We start from the raw sequence: 21,322 nt of genomic DNA, 5'->3' as shown, positions 1-21,322 counted from the left end.
AAAAGGTCATTGATCGATTAAGCGAGTTGACAAAGCTAGCAGTTAAGAGTTCAATTTGGGGAAATGTGAGGTTATCTACTTTAGGTCCAACAATGATAGATCAGAGTACTTTTTAAAATGGTGAGAAGCTTGGAGCTGTGGAGGAACAGAGAGATTTAGAGGTCTATGCAGAGAAATCAAAAAGACAGGTGCAAATAATATTGAAAAAGGATGAATGAGATATTCATCTGTTCATTTATTTCAAAGAAGCTGAAATACAAAAGGGTGGGAGTGATGCTAAAGTTGTATAGACCACTTCTAAAAATTGTGTCAGATACGGAGCCTGACTCAGAAAGGACATATTGACCCTGGAGATTCACCAGAGTTCTATTGGGGATAAAAGGGTTAAATTATGAACACAGATTGCAAATCAAGCTTAAATTCCGATGACTGTAGAAGATTGTTGTGTAATTTAATTGAATTGTTTAAGATGATTAAAGGGATTCATGGCTTATGTAGAAAACAACTATTTCCTCCAGTGGAGGGGTCCAGAACAAGATTTTGGAGATTCAAGGATATCAGAAAACGTCCTCACATAATGGGTCATAGACACCAAGAATCCTCTCGCCCAAAAACCTGTTGAACCGAGCATAATTGAACATTTAAGACAAATATTGATAGATTTTCATTAGAGAATGTGGAGTCAAGGTAGGTAAATGTAGTTAAAATACAGATCAGCCGTTTTGGAACAGGCTAGAGGGGATAAATGGACAATTCCTGTTATCATGGTACTATGTTCCTATTTTCAATCCCACCTGCAAAGCTTATGTTTGGCTATCAAGTTTAATTTGTTTTACAAATACCCAGATAAAGGAACTGAGATATGAGCTTTAAGTGCAAAAGAAATCAAATTCTGTTGCCCAATAGTTATAACATATTTAAGTAATAAATATTAGCTAATGCTAATAAAAGTTCCAATGTGCTTTAGGTTGGAGCAGAAGAAACATAAAAGTGATTAAATCTGCCTCAGGTTCTGACTGACTAGAATTCTTTTCTTCGAGCATAAAATGTAGGTGAACATTCAGTTATTAGCACAATAGCTTAATGCTCACAAAATAGTTACAAATTATCCAGATTAAGTGGCAACAGGTGATAAACAGGAAATTCTCTGCCTGAGAGAAAAGTAGTCATGATGTGGAGATGCCGGTGTTGGACTGGGGTAAACACAGTAAGAAGTCTCACAACACCAGGTTAAAGTCCAACAGGTTTATTTGGTAGCAAATACCATATGCTTTCGGAGCAGAGCTCCTTCGTCAGATGGAGTGGATATCCACTCCATCTGACGAAGGAGCTCTGCTCCGAAAGCTTATGGTATTTGCTACCAAATAAACCTGTTGGACTTTAACCTGGTGTTGTGAGACTTCTTACTGAGAGAAAAGTAACCAGAGGAGTTTCAGAGAGTTCTGGGACTCCACATTTTTAAAGTTCAAAGTTTATTTATTCGTGTCACAAGTAGGCTGACATTAATACTGCAATTAAGTTACTATGAAAATCCCTGTTCGGTACAGAGGGAGAATTTGGCACGGCCAATGCACCTAACCAGCACATCTTTCGGATTGTGGGGGGAAACCAGAGCACCCGGAGGAAACCCATGCAGACACGGGGAGAACGTGCAGATTCTGCACAGACAGTGGCCCAAGCCGGAATCGAACCCTGGTCCCTGGCGCTGTGAGGCAGCAGTGCTAACCACTGTGCCACCCTACAATCCGTATAAATGATGTGGAACCAATTATCTGTGGTAGTATTAAATTTACTGATAACGCAAAGCTAGTTGTCCAGATACTAAGCAGAAATGAGTATGAAATGAGTGTAAGGAAGACGAGAAGAATTATGTAGAGGGACTGAATTATGGTACATTCATATATTATGAATGTTTATTTTAGGTAGGTCAGTCAGTCAAGCAAGTTCCTATGGGGAAAACAATCAGACAGTTACCCTTCAAGTAATCAATGTTTGGGAGGAGGTTACTCAAATCAAACTGAAGGCACATACAAGGTGTGTGGGTAGAAAGCAGAGGTAAATCTCACGACAGATTCCAAAACTAGCCTACCAAAGATCTTGAAGAAACATGCTATTGTGTTCAATAGTGAGCTGGGAAACATGAAGGATATCTCAGTTAAGTTTAAGATTAAGAACGAAAGTCAGGCTTAAAGGCTAGGTCAGCGTCATATGCAATCAGACCTAAGGTAGAGGCAGAATTAGAGCGTTGAAAATAGGAGTCCTCAAACCCATTGATGTGAATGATTGGGCTATGCTGATTGTACCTGTGATGAAGAAGGATGTATTAGTACATATTTGTGGCGACCAGTCCTGTACTGTGTGCAGAACAGTGCCCTCTGCCTCTGATTGACGATTTATTTGCTGGGTTGGCTGGAAGCCAACAGTTCAAAATTGACCTCAGTCAAGCATATCTTTCAACATGGCCCTTTTTGCCACAATTCCTGCCCATGATGCCTTTGTACTAACGACCTGCTGCCAAGTGCCCAGATTTTGCACACCAGTGGCAATTACGAGTCTGTGTTCAGTTTTTGGCCGACATCTTATGAACTCTTATGCTCGAAATCAACTGTTCAGCTTCATTGGCTGCTAATTCCATGGAAACCGCAACTTCCAAAACTTTCATTAGGGTTAGATTGCTTTCTTTTAACAACCTCTTTTGAATAGCTTCACTCCTTAAGCCAGACTAATCGATCTCTAAAGCTGTCATTCAAGACATCCCTGAATTCACAGTGTTCAGCTAGTATCCTCAAGGTAACTACAAACTGTGATCGATTCACCTTCTTGTTGTTATTTACAGAGCCTAATCCTTTCTGCAATGACTAAAGGCTTTGGTGAATAGTGGTTTTGCAATATTTCCATTATTTCATCGTGGCTTTTTGTGCACGACTTTTCTGGCTGTACCAGACTTCTCAGGAAATGAAATGCTTCCCATTCGCAATATGTTCAGTAATGTTGGACCTATTATATCTGCCAACATCTTGTTCACGTTGACAAAATAGTTGAATCTCTCCATATATAAGCTCCCTCGCTCAGTATTCTCACTGAACAGTCCCAAGGCACCATTTTTACTATGAAAAGGACCTGCATGAGCATGATGTGCCACATAATGTTTAGCACTACATTGCTTCCTTATTCCCTAGAACAAGGAAAACCTGCACTCAGCCTGTTTTCCTTTGTGTTTTGCAACACCCACAACTCTAAATTCATTGTTGCAGGGAATGTGCTATTCCCGGTGCTCCCAGTGCTGTTCCAGATCTTTTCTGGCAGAGCATGTGGCAAGCTTCTTTCCAAAATTGTTTTCTCCTGATCTTTGATTACTTTTCAGTTCCTTCAGTGGCTGCGACCATTGTTTGATTTTCCTCCATCGAAGTTTCCATGTTGTGATGATTTCAGTCATTTATTGTTTGTTGGGTGTCTACAAAGCTCTTCGACTTGTTCCACTTTATTTTGGAGTGGCTGCAAGTGTGGTCTGACCACCTTGTCGCCAGTTTTCTATGTGGTGGTTTTAAAAGATAGGTTGCAGGCCTCAAAGGTTCAAACAAATGAAGAGCTTTATTGAAAGGATGTTAACACTACAAGCTGCTAAAATAGACTGCCTGTTTGCACATGCAAATAACCGATGACATCATTAATTATGTCACGGGATCGGTCTCTTAAAGTGCCCCATTCCACTGCAAAGCTGCTAATGAGGAAACACTCAAAATAACATGAATACACAACATCATCCTTGTCCATCAATTCTTCAAGCTCAATGAACTGCAATCAATTGGTCCCTCCTGAACTATTGTTGGATCTCCCAAATCAGAGCCCAAATCTTCCGAGTGGTGTCTCCTTCATATTCTCTCTTAGCTAAAGCATCTCACCTCCCTTTTAAGCGGCAAGAAGTTACAAAATAATCATTTAATAATTCTGCAAGTTTTCAGTACTCAGATATCATTTCCCCACTGCTAAAGTGTCCAATAGCTGTATTTATCACTTTCCCCGAGATGCTTGTTATAATTATATGGTTGTTCTTTGTATATTGTTTCTCGGCCTGCCTCTTTTTATTTTATATCTTTTTCATATACTCTTCCTTCCTGTGCACTTATTCACCTCAAACCTTCAATTACCTATTTTCATCCATCTTGGTTTGACTCCTCCATTTAGTCCTCAACATATATCTAGGATAAATTACCTTTGTGAAGAAAATAGCGGAGCAGCTACTTTTTGAGGGAGAGATAACAAGAAATTATTCAAGTGATTTGTCAGTGCAATTATTAAAGTATTTTTGTTTAAACCTTTGAATCACAGATGGTTGAGGACTTACTGAGCAAATTAATAGTTGAAGCCAAAACATTTTTTCCCTAACTGGCATTTTTAGCATCTTAATGCTAATGGGCTGAGTAATCTTTGCTAAGATGTTATTCCAATTGAGGATTAACAACATTTACTTCATTTACAAAGGAAGAGCTGATAAAGATGTAGTCAGTAATACACTTCAATAATTTAAAAAAACTTCAAGAAGCCTTATTTTCTAATGGCATTGCACTTGTAGCTGGTGTTACAGACAGAATCTTTACATGACTAATTGCCTATTGTCACAATAGTACTTTACAGTCCAAATTACTTCCAGGCATATTGAACATTTTAAAGTAGACATGTGTTTTTAAAAGAAATACAAGTGAAGACACGGAGCAAAAGATGGCTGATGATGTGAAGTGACCACTTTTTGAAAAATTCCTATGTGGATTATAGTTGACTGACTAACCCCTAGAGAACATGAAATGTTTTGCCTAAAAGGTGTTGGGAACTTCTTCAAACAGATTTGAAAGAGAGATAAGACCATAAGACATAAGAGCAGAATTAGGCCACATGGCCCATCGAGTCTGCTCCGCCAATCAATCATGGCTGATATTTTTTTCATCCCCATTCTCCTGCCTTTTCCCCATAACCCCTGATCCCCCTATTAATCTAGAACCTATCTATCTCTTTGTGTCTTAAAGACACTCAATGACCTAGCCTCCACAACCTTCTGCGGCAAAGAGTTCCACAGAGTCACCACTCTCTGGCTGAAGAAATTCCTCCTCATCTCTGTTCTAAAGGACCGTCTCTTTAGCCTGAGGCTGTGCCCTCTGGTTCTAGTTTTTCCTACTAGTGAAAATATCCTCTCCATGTCCACTCTATCCAGGCCTCGCAGTATCCTGTAAGTTTTAATAAGATCCCCACTCATCCTTCTAAACTCCAACAAGTACAGACCCAGAGTCCTCAACGACAGGGATCATTCTTGTGAACCTCCTCTGGACCCTTTCCAAGGCCAGCACATCCTTCCTTAGATATGGAGCCCAAAACTGCTCACAGTACTCCAAATGGGGTCTGACCAGAGCCTTATACAGCCTCAGAAGTACATCCCTGCTCTTGTATTCTGGCCCTCGCGACATGAATGTTAACATTGCATTTGCCTTCCTAATTGCCGAATGAACCTGCACATTAACCTTAAGAAAATCTTGAACAATGACTCCCAAGTCCCTTTGTGTTTCTGATTTCCTAAGCATTTTCCCATTTAGAAAATAGTCTCCTTCCAAAGTGCATAACCTCACACTTTTCCACATTGTATCCCATCTGCCACTTCTTTGCCCACTCTCCTAACCTGTCCAAGTCCTTCTGCAGCCCCCCACTTCCTCAATACTACCTGTCCCTCTACATATCTTTGTATCATCTGCAAACTTAGCAACAGTGCCTTCAGTTCCTTCCTCCAAATCGTTAATGTATATTGTGAAAATTTGTGGTCCTAGCACTGACCCCCGAGGCACACTATCAATCTCTGGCTGCCATCCTGAAAAAGACCCCTTTATCCCCACTCTCTGTCTTCTGCCAGTCAGCTAATCCTCTATCCATGCCAGGATCTTATCCTTAACATCATGGGCTTACTTAACAGTCTCCTATGCGACACCTTGTCAAAGGCCTTCTGGAAATCTAAATAAATCACATTCACTGGTTCTCCTTTATCTAACTTCCTTGTTACCTCCTCAAAGAACTCTCTCAGATTTGTCAGACGTGGCCTCCCCTTGAAAAAGCCGTGCTGACTCAATTCTATTTTATCATGCACACAATCTCATCTTTAATGATGGACTCTAAAATCTTGCCAATGACCAAAGTCAGGCTAACCGGCCTATAATTTCCCAACTGCTGTCTCCCTCCCTTCTTAAACAGCGGTGTTACATTAGCTACTTTCCAGTCCTCTGGGACCCTCCCTGCCTCCAGTGATTGCTGAAAGATCACCACCAATGCCTCCACAATTTCCTCAGCTATCTCTTTTAAAACCCTGGGGTGTAGTCCATCCAGTCCAGATGATTTATCCACCTTCAGACCTTTCAGTTTCCCCAAAACCTTCTCCTTAGTGATGGCCACAATACTCACTTGTGCCCCCTGACTCTCCTGGAGCTCCGGCATCCCACTAGCTTCTTCCACCGTGAAGACTGATGCAAAGTAACTATTCAGTTCCTCTGCCATTTCTTTGTTTCCTATTATTACTTCTCCAGCCTCATTTTCCAGTGGTCCAATGGCTATTTTTGCCTCTCTCTTACCTTTTATATATTGAAAAAAACTCTAGGGAAACTCTAAGATAAGAAAGATACAAAAGACTGAACTTTAATTCCCTGTGGTTATGGAGACAAAATACTGATTGCATACCTCAGCAGACATCCAGAACCCATCTCCTATCAATTTATATTTCAGAATGTGTAAGCGGTTCTGAGAAAGAAGGAACATGGGCTTGGCAATGAGTTCCAAGATTTCTCTCTCAGCAATACACAGGGAATTGAGTTAAGAAGCTAGCTGTAGACCTGAAGTACGTGTGTGTGCTGGTGTGTCAGCATGTGAGTGACATAGAAACAGTAAGGGACAGCAGTCAGTCACCCTTGCAAAAACAAGCAGGCAAATTAACCCTCTCTATTGCTTGAGGCGAGGCTCAGCAGAAACCATCATTAAAGGAAATTAGACGGCCTCTTCAGCTACAGAAACCCATTAAACTAATTGCTAAACTGCCAAAGCCAACTCGAACAGAACCACCCAGTTCAACAGCCACAAATTACAATCATCTATGCTAACAAACCAAAGATCATTCTTATGTTCTTTTTAACTTTCATTTGGACTCTTCTCATTCCTGATCAGTGGGTGTATGGGTGTGTTGCATTTTTATTTAAATTGGTTCCTTCCAAGAAATAAATGCAGTTGTACTGAAAAAAGATATACACAGGGGGTGTGGGGTAACCTTGTTACATTCAACCAAGGATATTGAATAAAGAAAGGAAATCAGCTCATTCCTCCTCATCCAGGATGATGACAAAATTGGGGTCCCACTCAGGAAGTTAATAAATTAGGGACCTTATCTGGGACTTGTTGTAACACTATACATTGAGCAAGATTCCCACCGAAACCCCCTCTCTCCAATGAACAATATTTCAGTTCAAATTCTCAACTTTGCTCAACAAAATTGTAAACTCCTCTCTTGTCCCAACTGAGAAAGATTATGGCCCACAGCAACTGTCCACACCTCCTTCATTTCTCATCCACAACCACTCCACCTTATTTGGTTGTTTTTCACTTCTTCCAATGTTCAACTTCTCAATTTTTCTCTGACCTTCCTCAACATTATCTTCCTCTCCCACCTTCTCTGTATAACTGTGATCATCTATTCCTCTTCCCAAACTTGCACATTTGTTCCATTATTGAAAAGTCATTGGCCAGCAGGATTAAGGAAAATCCCAAGGCTTTTTGTACATATGTAAAGAGCAAGAGGGTAGTCAGAGAGAGGGTTGGCCCACTTAAGGCCGAGGTATTAAATGAGTACTTTGAGTCAGTATTCACCAAAGTGAAGGACTTGGTGGATGATGGGTCTGGGGAAGGGTGTGTAGATATTGAGATTAAAAAGGAGGAGGTATTGGGATCTTGAGAAACATTAAGGTAGACAAGTCCCCAGGGCCTGATGGGATATACCCCAGAATACTGAGAGAGGCAAGGGAAGAAATTGCTGGGGCCTTGAGAGAAATCTTTTGTGTCCTCACTGGATACAGGGGAGGTCCGAGAGGATTGGAGAATAGCCAATATTGTTCCTTTGTTTAAGAAGGGTTGCAAGGATAATCCGGATAATTGCAGGCCGGTGAGCCTTACATCAGTGGTAGGGAAATTATTGGAGAGAATTCTTTGAGACAGGATTTACTCCCACTTGGAAATAAGTGGACGTATACGCGAGAGGCAACATGGTTTTGTGAAGAGGAGGTCGTGTCTCACTAACTTGATCAAGGTTTTCGAGGAAGTGACGATGACGATTAATGACGGTAGGGCAGTGGATGTTACCTACATGGACTTCAATAAGGCTTTTAACAAGGTCCCTCATGGCACACTGGTGCAGAAGATGAAGTTGCATGGGATCAGAGGTGAGTTGGCAAGATGGATACAGAACTGGCTCGGTCATAGAAGACAGAGGGTAACAGTGGAAGGGTGCATTTCTGAATGGAGGGTTGTGACAAGTGATGTTCCTCAGGGATCAGTGCTGGGACCTTTGCTGTTTGTAATAAATGATTTGGAGGAAAATGTAACTTGTTTGATTAATAAGTTTGCGGACAACATGAAGGTTGGTGGAATTGCGGACAGCGAATGGGAACATCAGAGGATACAGCAGGATATAGATCAGTTGGAGACTTGGGCGGAGAGATGGCAGATGGAGTTTAATTCAGACAAATGTGAGGTAATACATTTTGGAAGATCTAATACAGATGGGAAATATACAGTAAATGGCAGAACCCTTAAGAGTATTGATAGGCAGAGGGATCTGGGTGTACAGGTACACAGGTCACTGAAAGTGGCAACGCAGGTGGAGAGGATAGATAGGAAGACATACAGTATACTTGCCTTCATCGGCCGGGGCACTGAGTTTAAAAATTGGCAAGGCATGTTGCAGCTTTATGGAACCTTAGTGAGGCCGCACTTGGAATATAGTGTTCAATTCTGGTCGCCATACATAGAACATAGAACATAGAACATAGAACAGTACAGCACAGAACAGGCCCTTCGGCCCACGATGTTGTGCCGAGCTTTATCTGAAACCAAGATCAAGTTATCCCACTCCCTATCATCCTGGTGTGCTCCATGTGCCTATCCAATAACCGCTTAAATGTTTCTAAAGTGTCTGACTCCACTATCACTGCAGGCAGTCCATTCCACACCCCAACCACTCTCTGCGTAAAGAACTTACCTCTGATATCCGTAAGGATACCAGAAGGATGTGGAGGATTTGGAGAGGGTACAGAAAAGATTTACTAGGATGTTGCCTGGTATGGAGGGCATTAGCTATGAAGAGAGGTTGGAGAAACTTGGTTTGTTCTCACCGGAACGACGGAGGTTGAGGGGTGGTCTGATAGAAGTCTACAAGATTATGAGCGGCATGGAAAGAGTGGATCATCAGAAGCTTTTTCCCAGGGTGGAAGAGTCAATTACTAGGGGGCATAGGTTTAAGGTGCAATGTTTCACAGAGGGTGGTGGGTGCCTGGAACTTGCTGCCTGAAGGTGGTGTTGGAAGCAGATACAATAGTGACTTTTAAAGGGCGTCTGGACAAATACATGAATAGGATGGGAACGGAGGTCCCTGGAAGGGTAGGGAGTTTTAGCTCCGACGGGCAGCATGTCGGTGTAGGCTTGGAGGGCTGAAGGGCCTGTTCCTTTGCTGTAATTTTCTTTGTTCTATCCCCATTTGCAACCTTGTTTGCCCTAAATAATCAAATTGTACTGACTACCCCCTGTGCAATTGTTTTGGAAATGGCATCAATCACTGTCCCCTCACCTTTGTTGGAAAGTAATCACTGAATCATATTTTCATATAGCAATACAATTAACATTTTATTAGAATTTTAACTTTATAAAATACAATTCTAATCCAACAGCTCTACAATTCAAACTGAATGAAGAATAATTTGAATACAATACCTCTCTGAAAGTTGGTTTCCCTTGAAAGAAATTAGTGTTTTTCCTGCTCTTTGGAGGGTTAAAATTTGGATTCAGAAATATGCAGCCATTTGCTATTGCTTCTAGAGGTGCAGGGCCTTCGTAAGGAAACCCTAGTCCCACAAAAACCTAAAGGATGAAATAAGTATTTTACAAATTAATATTTCACTCATCACTTTCAACATACTAACTAATCACACACTTTTTCCCATTGAGTTACATTGATGGAAACTCTTCGGTAGAAAATGTGCTCTCTTTAGGGGACATGGGATGAGCAGAACATGTGGATTGTCATGTGAGGGATGGGGGTGGTATGTGTGGGTGTGGTGGGGGAGGAGGGGCAATTTGAGGTGGGACGCATTTCTCCTAACCTCATTGGAAAGCTGTTGTATCTTCTGTATAATGGCTGTATATGGAGCCCAAAATATAATATCCCAATAGCAATCAATGAGACATTGATCACCCAGGGAAGAAGTGACAAAACATCAAGGAAACAACTGTGGCTTTAGATTTTTACCTTGGGCTACATGGGTTTGACTGTCCCTGATGCAGGGGATGAATGCAGTATTTCTACAATCATTAGCATTTTAATCTCTCCAGAATATTGCCAAATTTGCAGCAGTCTTCAAGCATGCATAACTTTGGAGGGGCAAATATTCTGTTCTTCAATATATACAATTTCGTAAGTCAACCCTCAGTTAGTTCAACTAGCTGGGTGGCACAGTGGTTAGCGCTGCAGCCTCACAGCGCCAGGGACCCAGGTTCAATTCCCGACTTGAGTCACTGTCTGTTCGCACATTTCCCCCCGTGTCTGTGTGGGTTTCCCACGGGTGCTCTGGTTTTCTCCCACAGCTCAAAGATGTGCAGGTTAGGTGGATTGGCCATGTTAAATTCTCCTTCAGTGTACCCGAACAGGTGCCGGAGTGTGGTGACATGGGTATTTTCACAGTAATTTCATTGCAGTGTTAATGTAAGCCTACTTGTGACTGATAAATAAACTTTACTTCAGTAAATCAGGGGCTCCCAAACTGAGTTGCAACCTGGGATAAATAGTTGGGGGTCATGAGCTCCTTCTCCTCTGAGGCAGCAGTGATCACTGTGGAGCCAAAATCAGGCCTGATAGACTGAAGGTGAACCATGTTCAGGAGAAAGTGTTTGGCAATGCTTCCCTATTGCACAGGAGTGACAATTACACGACTTAATCCCAGTATTTGTAAACAAATAAACTTTACAGTTGTAACAATCTAGATCATTGCACCTTGAACTAACTCACATCATCCAAGTGTCTTTTGAAGCAAACAAATTTTATGAAGATAGTGCACTTTTTAAAACGAACAAGAAAGCCTTTAAGGTTCTGCTTACATAGAGATTATTGGCAAAATTCTCGATTATTGAAACTATGTTCGAAAGAAATTATACGCATAGCTAAGAAAACAAAGTAGAATTTGCATCAGTAGAAGCAAGTCATTTCAATTCTTAAGCTTTCAAGGTATCTGTTACAAAATGATGCACCATCAATCGAGCAAAGACTAGTTTGTATGCAAGAACAAATAGGCTTTTATTAGCAAAAGACTTGGAGCACACCCATGCCGATGAACTGGTCCAGACTGAGGCAGGGGGGTGGGGAGCAGTCGCCTTTATACCTGGACCAGGGGCGGGGGAGGAGTCTCGGGTAGGGTCGGCAGGGATGTGTCCAGGCATGTCACATATACAGGTAATAAGCTAACAGTGGTTTACCACACAAAACACAACCCTCAGTGAAGGACTTCAAATCACAGAATTTAGTATTCCCATATCATAATTTCTGCAGAAAGTTGCGAATAACTAAATGCCACGTGCTGCACCACTGGTTAGAATACAAAATATTGGTTCATCTAGATATTCTAGCTGCTAAGTCTAAATTATTTCCCAGTCTTTCAGCCAGAAATTGACAGAGAAAGAAAATACTTTAAAAAAGAGTCTTGCCCTCAGTAAAAAATTAATTAATCTAAATAAAAATAAATAAATTAGGCTGGATTCAAATCCATGTGTCCAAAATAAATATGCTATGCCATTGTGTCACTTAGTTCATTTCATGAAGTTATTTATAATGTTAAGGACCATCAAATATCTGTTGTAAAGTAATGTTTTTATTATAAAATATAATCAAAATTGGCTTCCAGGAGCTTTCTTCTTTCCAGCCATTTGGATTGAAACATGTGTAAAAGAAAAACTAACTTTAGACACTTTCAAATCTCTTACAAAGTTACAAAATACTTTATAAATGGTGAATTACTTTAAAGTGTGTAGGGACTATTGTGTAGACACTTTGCTGCTTTCTGTACAAGTGACATCCCATGAACTAATCTGCTTACAATGGTTTTGCCTGTGGAATGAATGCCAGCCAGTGTAAAGTCTGACTCTTCTACAAGTAGTGTCATAGGATGTCCAGCTTCCAGGTGAGTCAACAGGACAGACAAATTCTTAGTCTAAGGAAGGGGCCTCTGGCAGCACTCCCTCAATATTACACTGGAGTCAGCCTAGGCTTTGGGCCTGATTCCAAAACTAGCTGACTCAGTAATGAGTACTGCTGGCTGAACTAAACTGGAACTTCACTGGCTTCAGAAAAGTCCAGAATGTGAAAGATCATTCAGGTAAACAAGCTCTTTTCTTCCAGCCACAGTCTTTTGTTTATCACGCCTATCTTTTGGGGAAATATTCTGCAAATGTTTCCCTGGCAATCCTCAAAACGTAGACCGAACATGCTTCAAAATATCTGACTGACATATTACATTATCCATCTTGATCAGCAGTTTTCCTCGGCATGGCATTTTCAGGATCCCAGTAGTTTAATTTGCACCCTCTCATTTGGCATTCAGTCCAAATTAAATAACCTGCTTGCATCTAAATTATCAAGTCCTCCCAGCATTTTTGTCTTTTCTTAATCCTCTCTTCTCCGGTGAAAAAATAGCTCTCTGATTCACTCTTCAGAACCCGAAACTATGATTCCGCAGGATCGATCTTAGTTCCTCTTTCCCTAACTTTTCCCAATGCATCAGTTGATGTCCTTTTCAGGATACAGCACTAATGGCACAACATAGAGTCAACAACACATCCTGCTTTTCCAGCAGAAAGCTATGTGGGCAGGGAGCCTGGTTTGGAGAACTGAAGCTGCAATGTATTCCAAATGTGATCTGACCATGAATGTTTAGAGGGTTATAATAAAATGGACCTTATAGCAAAGATCATCTGAAGATACATGAAATTTATAGACCCTTCGGCAGTTAACAAAATTGTAGTACATAATATTTCAGTTAGGTTGACTAGGGTGCAGAAAACTAGCTTTACCTGAATGTATATTTTCAGTGCTTATTCAGAGACTCAACACATCTCATATATGCATCTTTGTCTTTTACATATTTCCAGCCGGTGTGTTTATCATGGTTTGCCAAAGACTTTGATGGATTAATATCTCTAATTCAAAATATTGTACTTTTGTCTTTTAATTAAATATACTATTCGCGTCCATCAATGTGATCATCAAATATTTTACTATAAATTGTTAACATCTGACAAACCTTAGTCTCTCTTAGCAAGAGATGAAGATCTTGCCCACTGAGGATTCCATGATTAATTATAAAATTGGGTAAGTTGACATGATGTTCATTGTGAAATGTACCATGGATCTCAGCATAATTTTTGACAACATCCAGGAAAGATGTTTTGTCCTGTGAAAATCAGGAGACATAATTAGAAATAGAACAGTCTTTACCTTGGCAAACATAGGCTTTTAATACAAAAATTCATATAAGTCTCATTAATACAGCTTTATTAAATTACACCAACCTTTAGGAGAAAAGCGTACCATAACTTGAAAATGTTTTTGAATATGTTGAATTTTCAAGAAAAGTCATTATGTACAGATTTCACTATAAACTTCCAAATAAGATACGATATATTTAGAAAGATAGTAAAGTTGGTCAAGCATGCCTGTAACAGATTAAATGAAAGTCACCAAAGTCCCAGAGGACTTGAGGCTGACTGGTGATGATTTAATCCGAGGGTCCCCACACCTCAGGCAAAATTGAGAAGGCAGGGCCTTCATGAATTACCTCAGCCGGCACAGGAATTGAACCCGTGCTGTTGGCATCGCTCCACATCACAAAGCAGCCATCCAGCCAACTGAGCGAACCAACCTCCTATCCATAACAGATAACACTCAACATAGCCACTAAAATTCGTGAAAGAGGTAACTAGGTTGCAACATGAGGAATGTCCAGTGTATACAAGGCAATTTACTTGAACATTCAGAAGGCAATTTCACAACATTCTCTCGAATAACTATCAGAAAATGGACAGGGTGAATGGAGTAGATCACAGATTTTCCAAATGGCTGAAGAATCTGGTTTACAACAGACACCAGCAATAGAAAAAAAATGGAAAATGCTGTACTTGATAAGCGAACAATCAAGGCATTCCTCAGAGATCTGTCCTGATTTCACTATTGTTCACATTATATGCATCTTAAAATTTAATTGTGAACAACTAATAAATAGTAATGAGATTGATAATGTCCAGAGGGACGGAAGCAATTTAACATGGACTGAAAAATGGTAGAGGAAGTGAGAGGGTGTCAGATATAATTATGTGTAACAAATGCGTTTAAGGACAAGGAACAGTCAAAATGTCTTGCATGAGAGGGTCTGATTTTGTGGCTGACATTCGTAACTGTGGGCCTGAGAAATTCTGGCTCCCATGAATACACCCCGTCAAAGAGGATGAGCTACTAGAAATTCAGAAAGTGGTATAATATTAAAGAGTCCCATCAGGCAGTGGAGTGGAAAATTCACCAAGAGTCTTCTATTAAAGGGTGAAGCCATTAAATTTTCAGCAAGTGCTGGGTTTAAACAAACCACCAGGGAATATAAAATAAATTCAAAACATAAGGCCAGGGACAACAGGGGCAAACAGAATCAATTTTCTACGCATTGTCTTTTAGTGTTCAGAAGCATGGGGTCGGATTTTTGTGGAGTTGTAAAGATGCCAGGGGCCTTTAAAAAAGGTGCGCAGGACCGAGGGAAGGTCGGGGAAACAGGGCTGAGTTCAGAGAGACCTGATTTTCACTGGAGCAATGCCCTTTCTCACAATGTAGGAGTTATGAATCTTTGGAAAGGTTCTAAATGCTCTTGAAGGGCGGGGGGTAAAATTGAACTGTCAAGCTGTGACAGTTCTACCCCCTTAGAGCCCCATACCTGCCAAAACCAACAATGGCACCATTTGGGTTCTCTTTCCCGAGGTGGGTATGCAGAGCCAGGAAATTTTTTGATTTGAGCTACCTGCCTTAGGAGTGCAAATTCAGCCCAAAGTGTCCAAGATTCCTCTAGGCACTGATAAGAATTCAAAAAATGGACATGTGGCCACCTCAAAACTTTTCTGGGATTAAAGATTATAACAATATTAATAATCTTCAGAATCACATGGGATGTTTTACAATGTAAGAAGTCTCACAACACCAGGTTAAAGTCCAACAGGTTTATTTGGTAGCAAAAGCCACAAGCTTTCGGAGCGCTGCCCCTTCATCAGGTGAGTGGGAGTTCTGTTCACAAACAGGGCACATAAAGACACAAACCCAATTTACAAAATAATGGTTGGAATGCGAGTCTTTACAGGTAATCAAGTCTAAGACTCGCATTCCAACCATTATTTTGTAAATTGAGTTTGTGTCTTTATCCATATGAACGGTATGTTTTCTCTGTACAGCGCGCAAGAAACAATATTTTTCACTGTATACTAATACATGTGACAATAATAAATCAAAAATCAAATAGCTTCGAGAGCCTGCCCTCGAGCTACTAATTGGCTAATTCGGAGAAAATTGCAGGCAGGTGACCATTTCCCAGTGTGGTCTTCTGATCCTCATTTAACTCTGACATCAGGGTTCAGAAGCCTGCAGGGACAATACTGTCTCCGTGAATAACCAACTGCACCTCTGAGGCTCCAATTTGGCAACAATTCTACAAGCTTGTTTGCAATTGCTAAGTAGAAAATAATTAATCTGTTAAATACCTGCCAGATCCTCCCAATCCTATTTTCTTTTCATTCCCCAATTCTATTTATTGCTTAAGCCCAAGGACTAAGCTTTTAACACATGGGTGAGACAGTAATATATTCTTCTGGATAAAAAAAAGTCATTAAGTTATCAACATCTTAAGGGATAAAAGAAGACAGCACATACCTTCCAAAAGTCTGCCAGTTTACCGTAAACCAGAGCTTTATTAGTTCTTTGGATTTGATTAAGCAGAGTGACATTGTTACTGCTCAAATGCTGCTCCACCACGAAGCCCAAAAAACTGTTATCAGGCGTATGGGCTGCAAATACATTGTAAAATATAATATAAATTAAACAGTCTTGAGAGTACTGACTGATTGCTAACACATCTACTTACTCAACTTACAAAATGGATATTTTTCAAAGGATTGAAAGGCCTTTATTGATGGGTGGCTCAGTGGTTAGCACTGCTGCCTCACAGCGCCAGGGACCCAGGTTCAATTCCGGCCTCAGGTCACTGTCTGTGTGGAGTTTGCACATTCTCCATGGGGTTATGGGAATAGGGCCTGGGTGTGATTGTGATCGGTGCAGACTTGAGACCTCTGCACTGGAGGGATTCTATGATATGAACTGGTGCCATCTGTCTGCTTGAATTGTGAAAATGTGATAACTATATCTTGTTAATTATATTCATTGTGATAAGTCAGCATTTATTTTTTGATGAAAACACAACAGGCTAAACTGATGTTCATTTGGTATCTTCATTTCCATTCAGCATGTGACAAAAGCTTAATGAACTGGGCTGCTTTTTATTAGTGTAAATCATTATTAGTGCAGTTTATTAGTAGTAATTCATGCTTGTGAGATAAAAAATAAAAATGTTATTTATATGTACTTCCTTGACTTCTTGTTGTCACTTTTCCGATTCCCATTAGAAATGACAAAGCCCACAATTATATTGGGTTTTACAACAACCAGTAAAAATGTTTTCTGAATGTTTTCAGTAACTGGCTATTTTATTACAAAATTAAAACTTCCACATTAAAAATGTATTATAGAAACATAGAAAATAGGAGCAGGGGGAGGCCATTCGACCCTTCAAGCCTGCTCCACCATTCATTATGTTCATGGCTGATTATCCAACTCAATAGCCTGATCCCACTTTCCCCTGCCATATACAATAAGCAAAATATTAACTTTTAATGTGTTCGCTAAAATTTTAATTATAAGGTCTTTCCTAAAAGCCTGGGTTTCATATTTTATTTAGAGTTATGACTTTGAGTTAAATTTAAATAGTATAATCTCAGCATGTGCCATGCACCCAAAGTCCCAGGGTACATTGAAAAAAAGCTAAAGAATAATTTCCAGTCTTTATTCAGGTAAGATGTAATTAAGTGTGTTTAAAACAGCGCTGCTGTGTTTGAGCAACCATGGTACCATACTTGACTGCAAGATGAACTTCTGACCACATATCTGCACCTATTTCCACCTCTGTAACATCACCCAACTCCTCCCCTGCCTCAGTTCATCTGCTGCTGAAACACTCATGCAGTTTACATTATAACATTGTTTTGAAAAATCAAGTGTTAGCAATAAAAATGTTTGCAGTGATTGTGAAATGAAAATTATATACAGCTGCACAGTATTTGTTGTACGCCGTAGACGAATAATCACAGAAAACATCTCAGTAATTTATTTGTAGCTCACTTAATATAAAGTCCTAGAGCACGTTACATATGAATTTACTTACGGAACATGTTGTAAAACTGCTTAGGAATCAGATTGAGTTTGCCCCAAGGGGATCCATGGTTCTTTTTCTTGGCATATTCAGCATGGTTAAATTCTGGCTCAGTTCCAAAAGAATCAAGAACCCTCAATATGCATCTAAGGAAGAATGTCAGAAGTATGTAAAATAGTGGCATGATTTTAGAATCTAAAATTCCTGGATTGACTATGTGCAGGGTAGGATTAGTAAATTTGCAGATGACACAAAGATTGGCCAGGTGGTTAACAGCGAGGTTGAGTGCCTTGGACTACAGGGAGATAAAGACGGGATGGTCAGATAAGCAAATAAGTGGCAGATGCAATTTAACTCTGAAAAGTGTGAGGTGATACACTTTGGAAGGAGTAATTTGACAAGAAAGTATTCAATGAATGGCATGGCACTCGGAGGTCCTGAGGAACAAAGGGACGTTTGCTTGTTTGTCCACAGGTCTTGGAAGGCAGAAGGGCTTGTTAGTGGGGTGGTGAAAAAGAAATGTAGGTCACTTGTTTTTATCAATTGAGGCACAATATTACAAAAGCAGGGAAGTCATGTTGGAGTTGTATAGAACTTTGGTGGAGCCACAACTAGATTACTGCATGCAATTCTGGTCACCACTTTATAGAAGGATGTGATTGCAGTGGATTGGGTGCAGGAGATTCACTAGGATGCTGCCTGGGATAGAACATTTAAGTTATGAAGAGAGATTGGATAGACTTGGGTTGTTTTTGTTGGAGCATAGATGACTGAGGGGGTAACCTGGTCAAGGAGTATGAGATTATGATGGGCATGGACAGAGTGAATAAGGAGCGGCTGTTCCCCTTAGTTGATGGGTCAGTTATGAAGGGATACAAGTTTAAGGTGAGTGGCAGGAGGTTTAGGGGGATGTGAGGAAAACCTTTTTACTCAGAGGGTGGTGACAGTCTGGAATGTACTGCCTGGGTGGGTGGTGGAGGTAAGTTGCCTCACAGCCTTTAAAAAGTACCTAGATGAGCATTTGGAATGTGATAACATTCAAAGCAATGGGCCAAGTGCTGGTAAATGAGATTAGATACGTAAGTCAGAAGTTTCTCACGTCAGTGCAGACACGGTGGGCTGAAGGGCCTCTTCTGCACTGTATGATTCTGTGATTATCAAGGAGATAACAAGAGTTCTTTTATATTCAATTTACCTCTGTCACTTTTACAAATAAATACAACCATTTCATTCAGAATTATAGATTGGGCAATTTAAAATCCTAATAGCTTTCCTTTTATTGTACAACAGATGCTGAAATCAAAATTATTCCAAATTGATTCCATCGAAAGCACCACAGACCTTAAAACAATCCACTCCTCCTTATCCATATAATTCAGTTGCGTTGCACTATGCAAAACTCCTTAATTCATCATTACTTGATTCTAAAGATCATCATAGAAGAAAGAAATCATAGAAACCCTACAGTGCAGAAGGAGGCCATTCGGCCCATCGAGTCTGCACCGACCACAATCCCACCCAGGCCCTACCCCCACATATTTACCCGCTAATCCCTCGAACCTACGCATCTCAGGACTCTAAGGGGCAATTTTTAACCTTGGCCAATCAACCTAACCTGCACATCTTTGGACTGTGGGAGGAAACCGGAGCACCCGGAGGAAACCCACGCAGACACGAGGAGAATGTGCAAACTCCACACAGACAGTGACCCAAGCCGGGAATCGAACCCAGGTCCCTGGAGCTGTGAAGCAGCAGTGCTAACCACTGTGCTACCGTGCCGCCCCAAAGATTTTTAAAAAAATAATCTAATTGGATTTAAAAAAAATAATCTAATCATTTTAAAAGGTCAATTCACTTCCACATACCTGTTCTTTATTTTTCTGCTGGAATTACTTGTCACTACTCAGTCATTGGTATGGCCAGTTTGCTTGGGAATTAACTTCTGATGCACAATTTGGTTTGCATATCTGGAGTACTTGTTGCTTTCCAAAGAATATATTTTTAGAGACACAAATTCCTTTTTTGTTCAAATTTCTTGATCTCCTTGATTGACAGGACAGAGAGGCAACCCACACTGTACAGATTTTCAATGGTGCTCTAATACAGTTCATGCGCAAAAGAGTACCCTGAAAATGCATTGTTACTTTGATGTTCCCTCCCTAGGGGGAACAGTTGAACACCATCATAATGGTGCATCAGGCAGAGATCTTTAGGAACAGAAACTCTTAACTTATTTTCTTCTGGTCTCCAATTGGTAGAGGCCAATGGCAGTGCTCATAGACAAATTTCATATTCTAATCAATTTTCCCCACAAGGGAAGGGAATTTCACTCCTTGTTTTATCCCATCCCCTTATATTATTAAACCATAGCTATTTACATCAATGTTTCCATGAGCTGTAGCCAGTAAAACCTTAGTGTCAAACTAACACTTACTTTGTAATGCCAACAGGAGGCAGCTTTACTAACCAAACCATCATATTCTGACAAAAGGTCATTGACCAGAAACATTCATTCTTTTCCTCCCTTCATAGATGCTACCTGATCTGTGAGTGTTTTGCAACAGTTTCTGTTTTCAGTCCCGTTTTTAAGAATCCACAGAATTTCGCTTTGAACCCAGGCACTGTAAAGCTGCTTATGTGGATGGCTAATAAATTGAAGGCATTGTGGCAAGAGAGATTTCCAACCCAATGGTGTGCACAAATTTGTATAATATGGACTAAAGTGCATTGTAATCCAACTTGTTAAAAGGAGCTCAACAGTAGATTCATTTTATGATTGAAAACAGCACAAACAAAACATAAAGATGGTGTAAAATCTTACCGATAGTGGGTGAAAGATGCCCCAAGTACAGTTTGGAGTTGTTTTAATCCAACAATGTCAATGTATACGAGATCCAACAGCTTTGGTCCCCTGATAGGACATCCATCTTTATTTCCAGTCAGGTCGCTCAAGTGACTAATCCAAATTAAATACAAGCACAGATGGAGATATAAAATATTGCAGTATTTGAACTCATTTCCAAGTGTTGCATTCATTTGCAATGTCTTTGTGAAGATCAAGATCTAAAGTGTATTGAATAATATGCCAGTTAATCAGAACTTACTTTACATTCCCCATTCAATGAGATAGTTTGGAATAACTCCTTGTGGGGGGGCAGGGTCGTGGATATTGACTATTAAACATCTCAGTCCAGGACATCACTGCTCGAGTGCCTCAGGGTGGTCCTAGACCTAACCATCTTCAGCTGCTTCATCAATGATCTTCCCTTCATCACAAGATCAGAAGTGGGGATGATCGCTGATGACTGCACAATGTTCAGCACCATTTGCAACTCCTCTGATAATGAAGCAGCCCATGCCCCTATGCAACAAACCATGGACGATAGTCAGGCTTGGCTGATAAGTGTCAAGTATCACTCGAGCCACGCAAATGCCAGGCAATGACTACCTCCAACAAAATAGAACTGAACCATCTCTGCTTGACATTCAAGGCATTACCATCTCTAAATCTCCCACTATCAACATCCTGGGGTTATCAT

At 40.4% G+C, this 21,322-nt stretch overlaps 1 protein-coding gene across 1 annotated transcript in view; it reads right to left on the bottom strand.

Annotated features, from left to right (window-relative positions):
• Positions 1-21,322, bottom strand: part of LOC144509864 (alpha-1,6-mannosylglycoprotein 6-beta-N-acetylglucosaminyltransferase A-like) — a 115,102-nt gene that overhangs the window by 18,928 nt on the left and 74,852 nt on the right. Inside the window, exons 9-13 of the mRNA XM_078238786.1 lie at positions 20,605-20,739; positions 17,796-17,929; positions 16,232-16,365; positions 13,575-13,724; positions 10,000-10,146 (exon numbers count right to left, since the gene is read on the bottom strand). Coding sequence (XP_078094912.1) covers positions 10,000-10,146; positions 13,575-13,724; positions 16,232-16,365; positions 17,796-17,929; positions 20,605-20,739 — 700 coding nt within the window. The remainder of the gene's footprint in view (positions 1-9,999; positions 10,147-13,574; positions 13,725-16,231; positions 16,366-17,795; positions 17,930-20,604; positions 20,740-21,322) is intronic.

Source organism: Mustelus asterias, chromosome 2 (assembly GCF_964213995.1).
Source record: "Mustelus asterias chromosome 2, sMusAst1.hap1.1, whole genome shotgun sequence".
NCBI lineage: Eukaryota > Metazoa > Chordata > Chondrichthyes > Carcharhiniformes > Triakidae > Mustelus > Mustelus asterias.
Note: the sequence above shows the minus strand (reverse complement) of the source record. Positions and strands in the feature narration are given on the sequence as shown.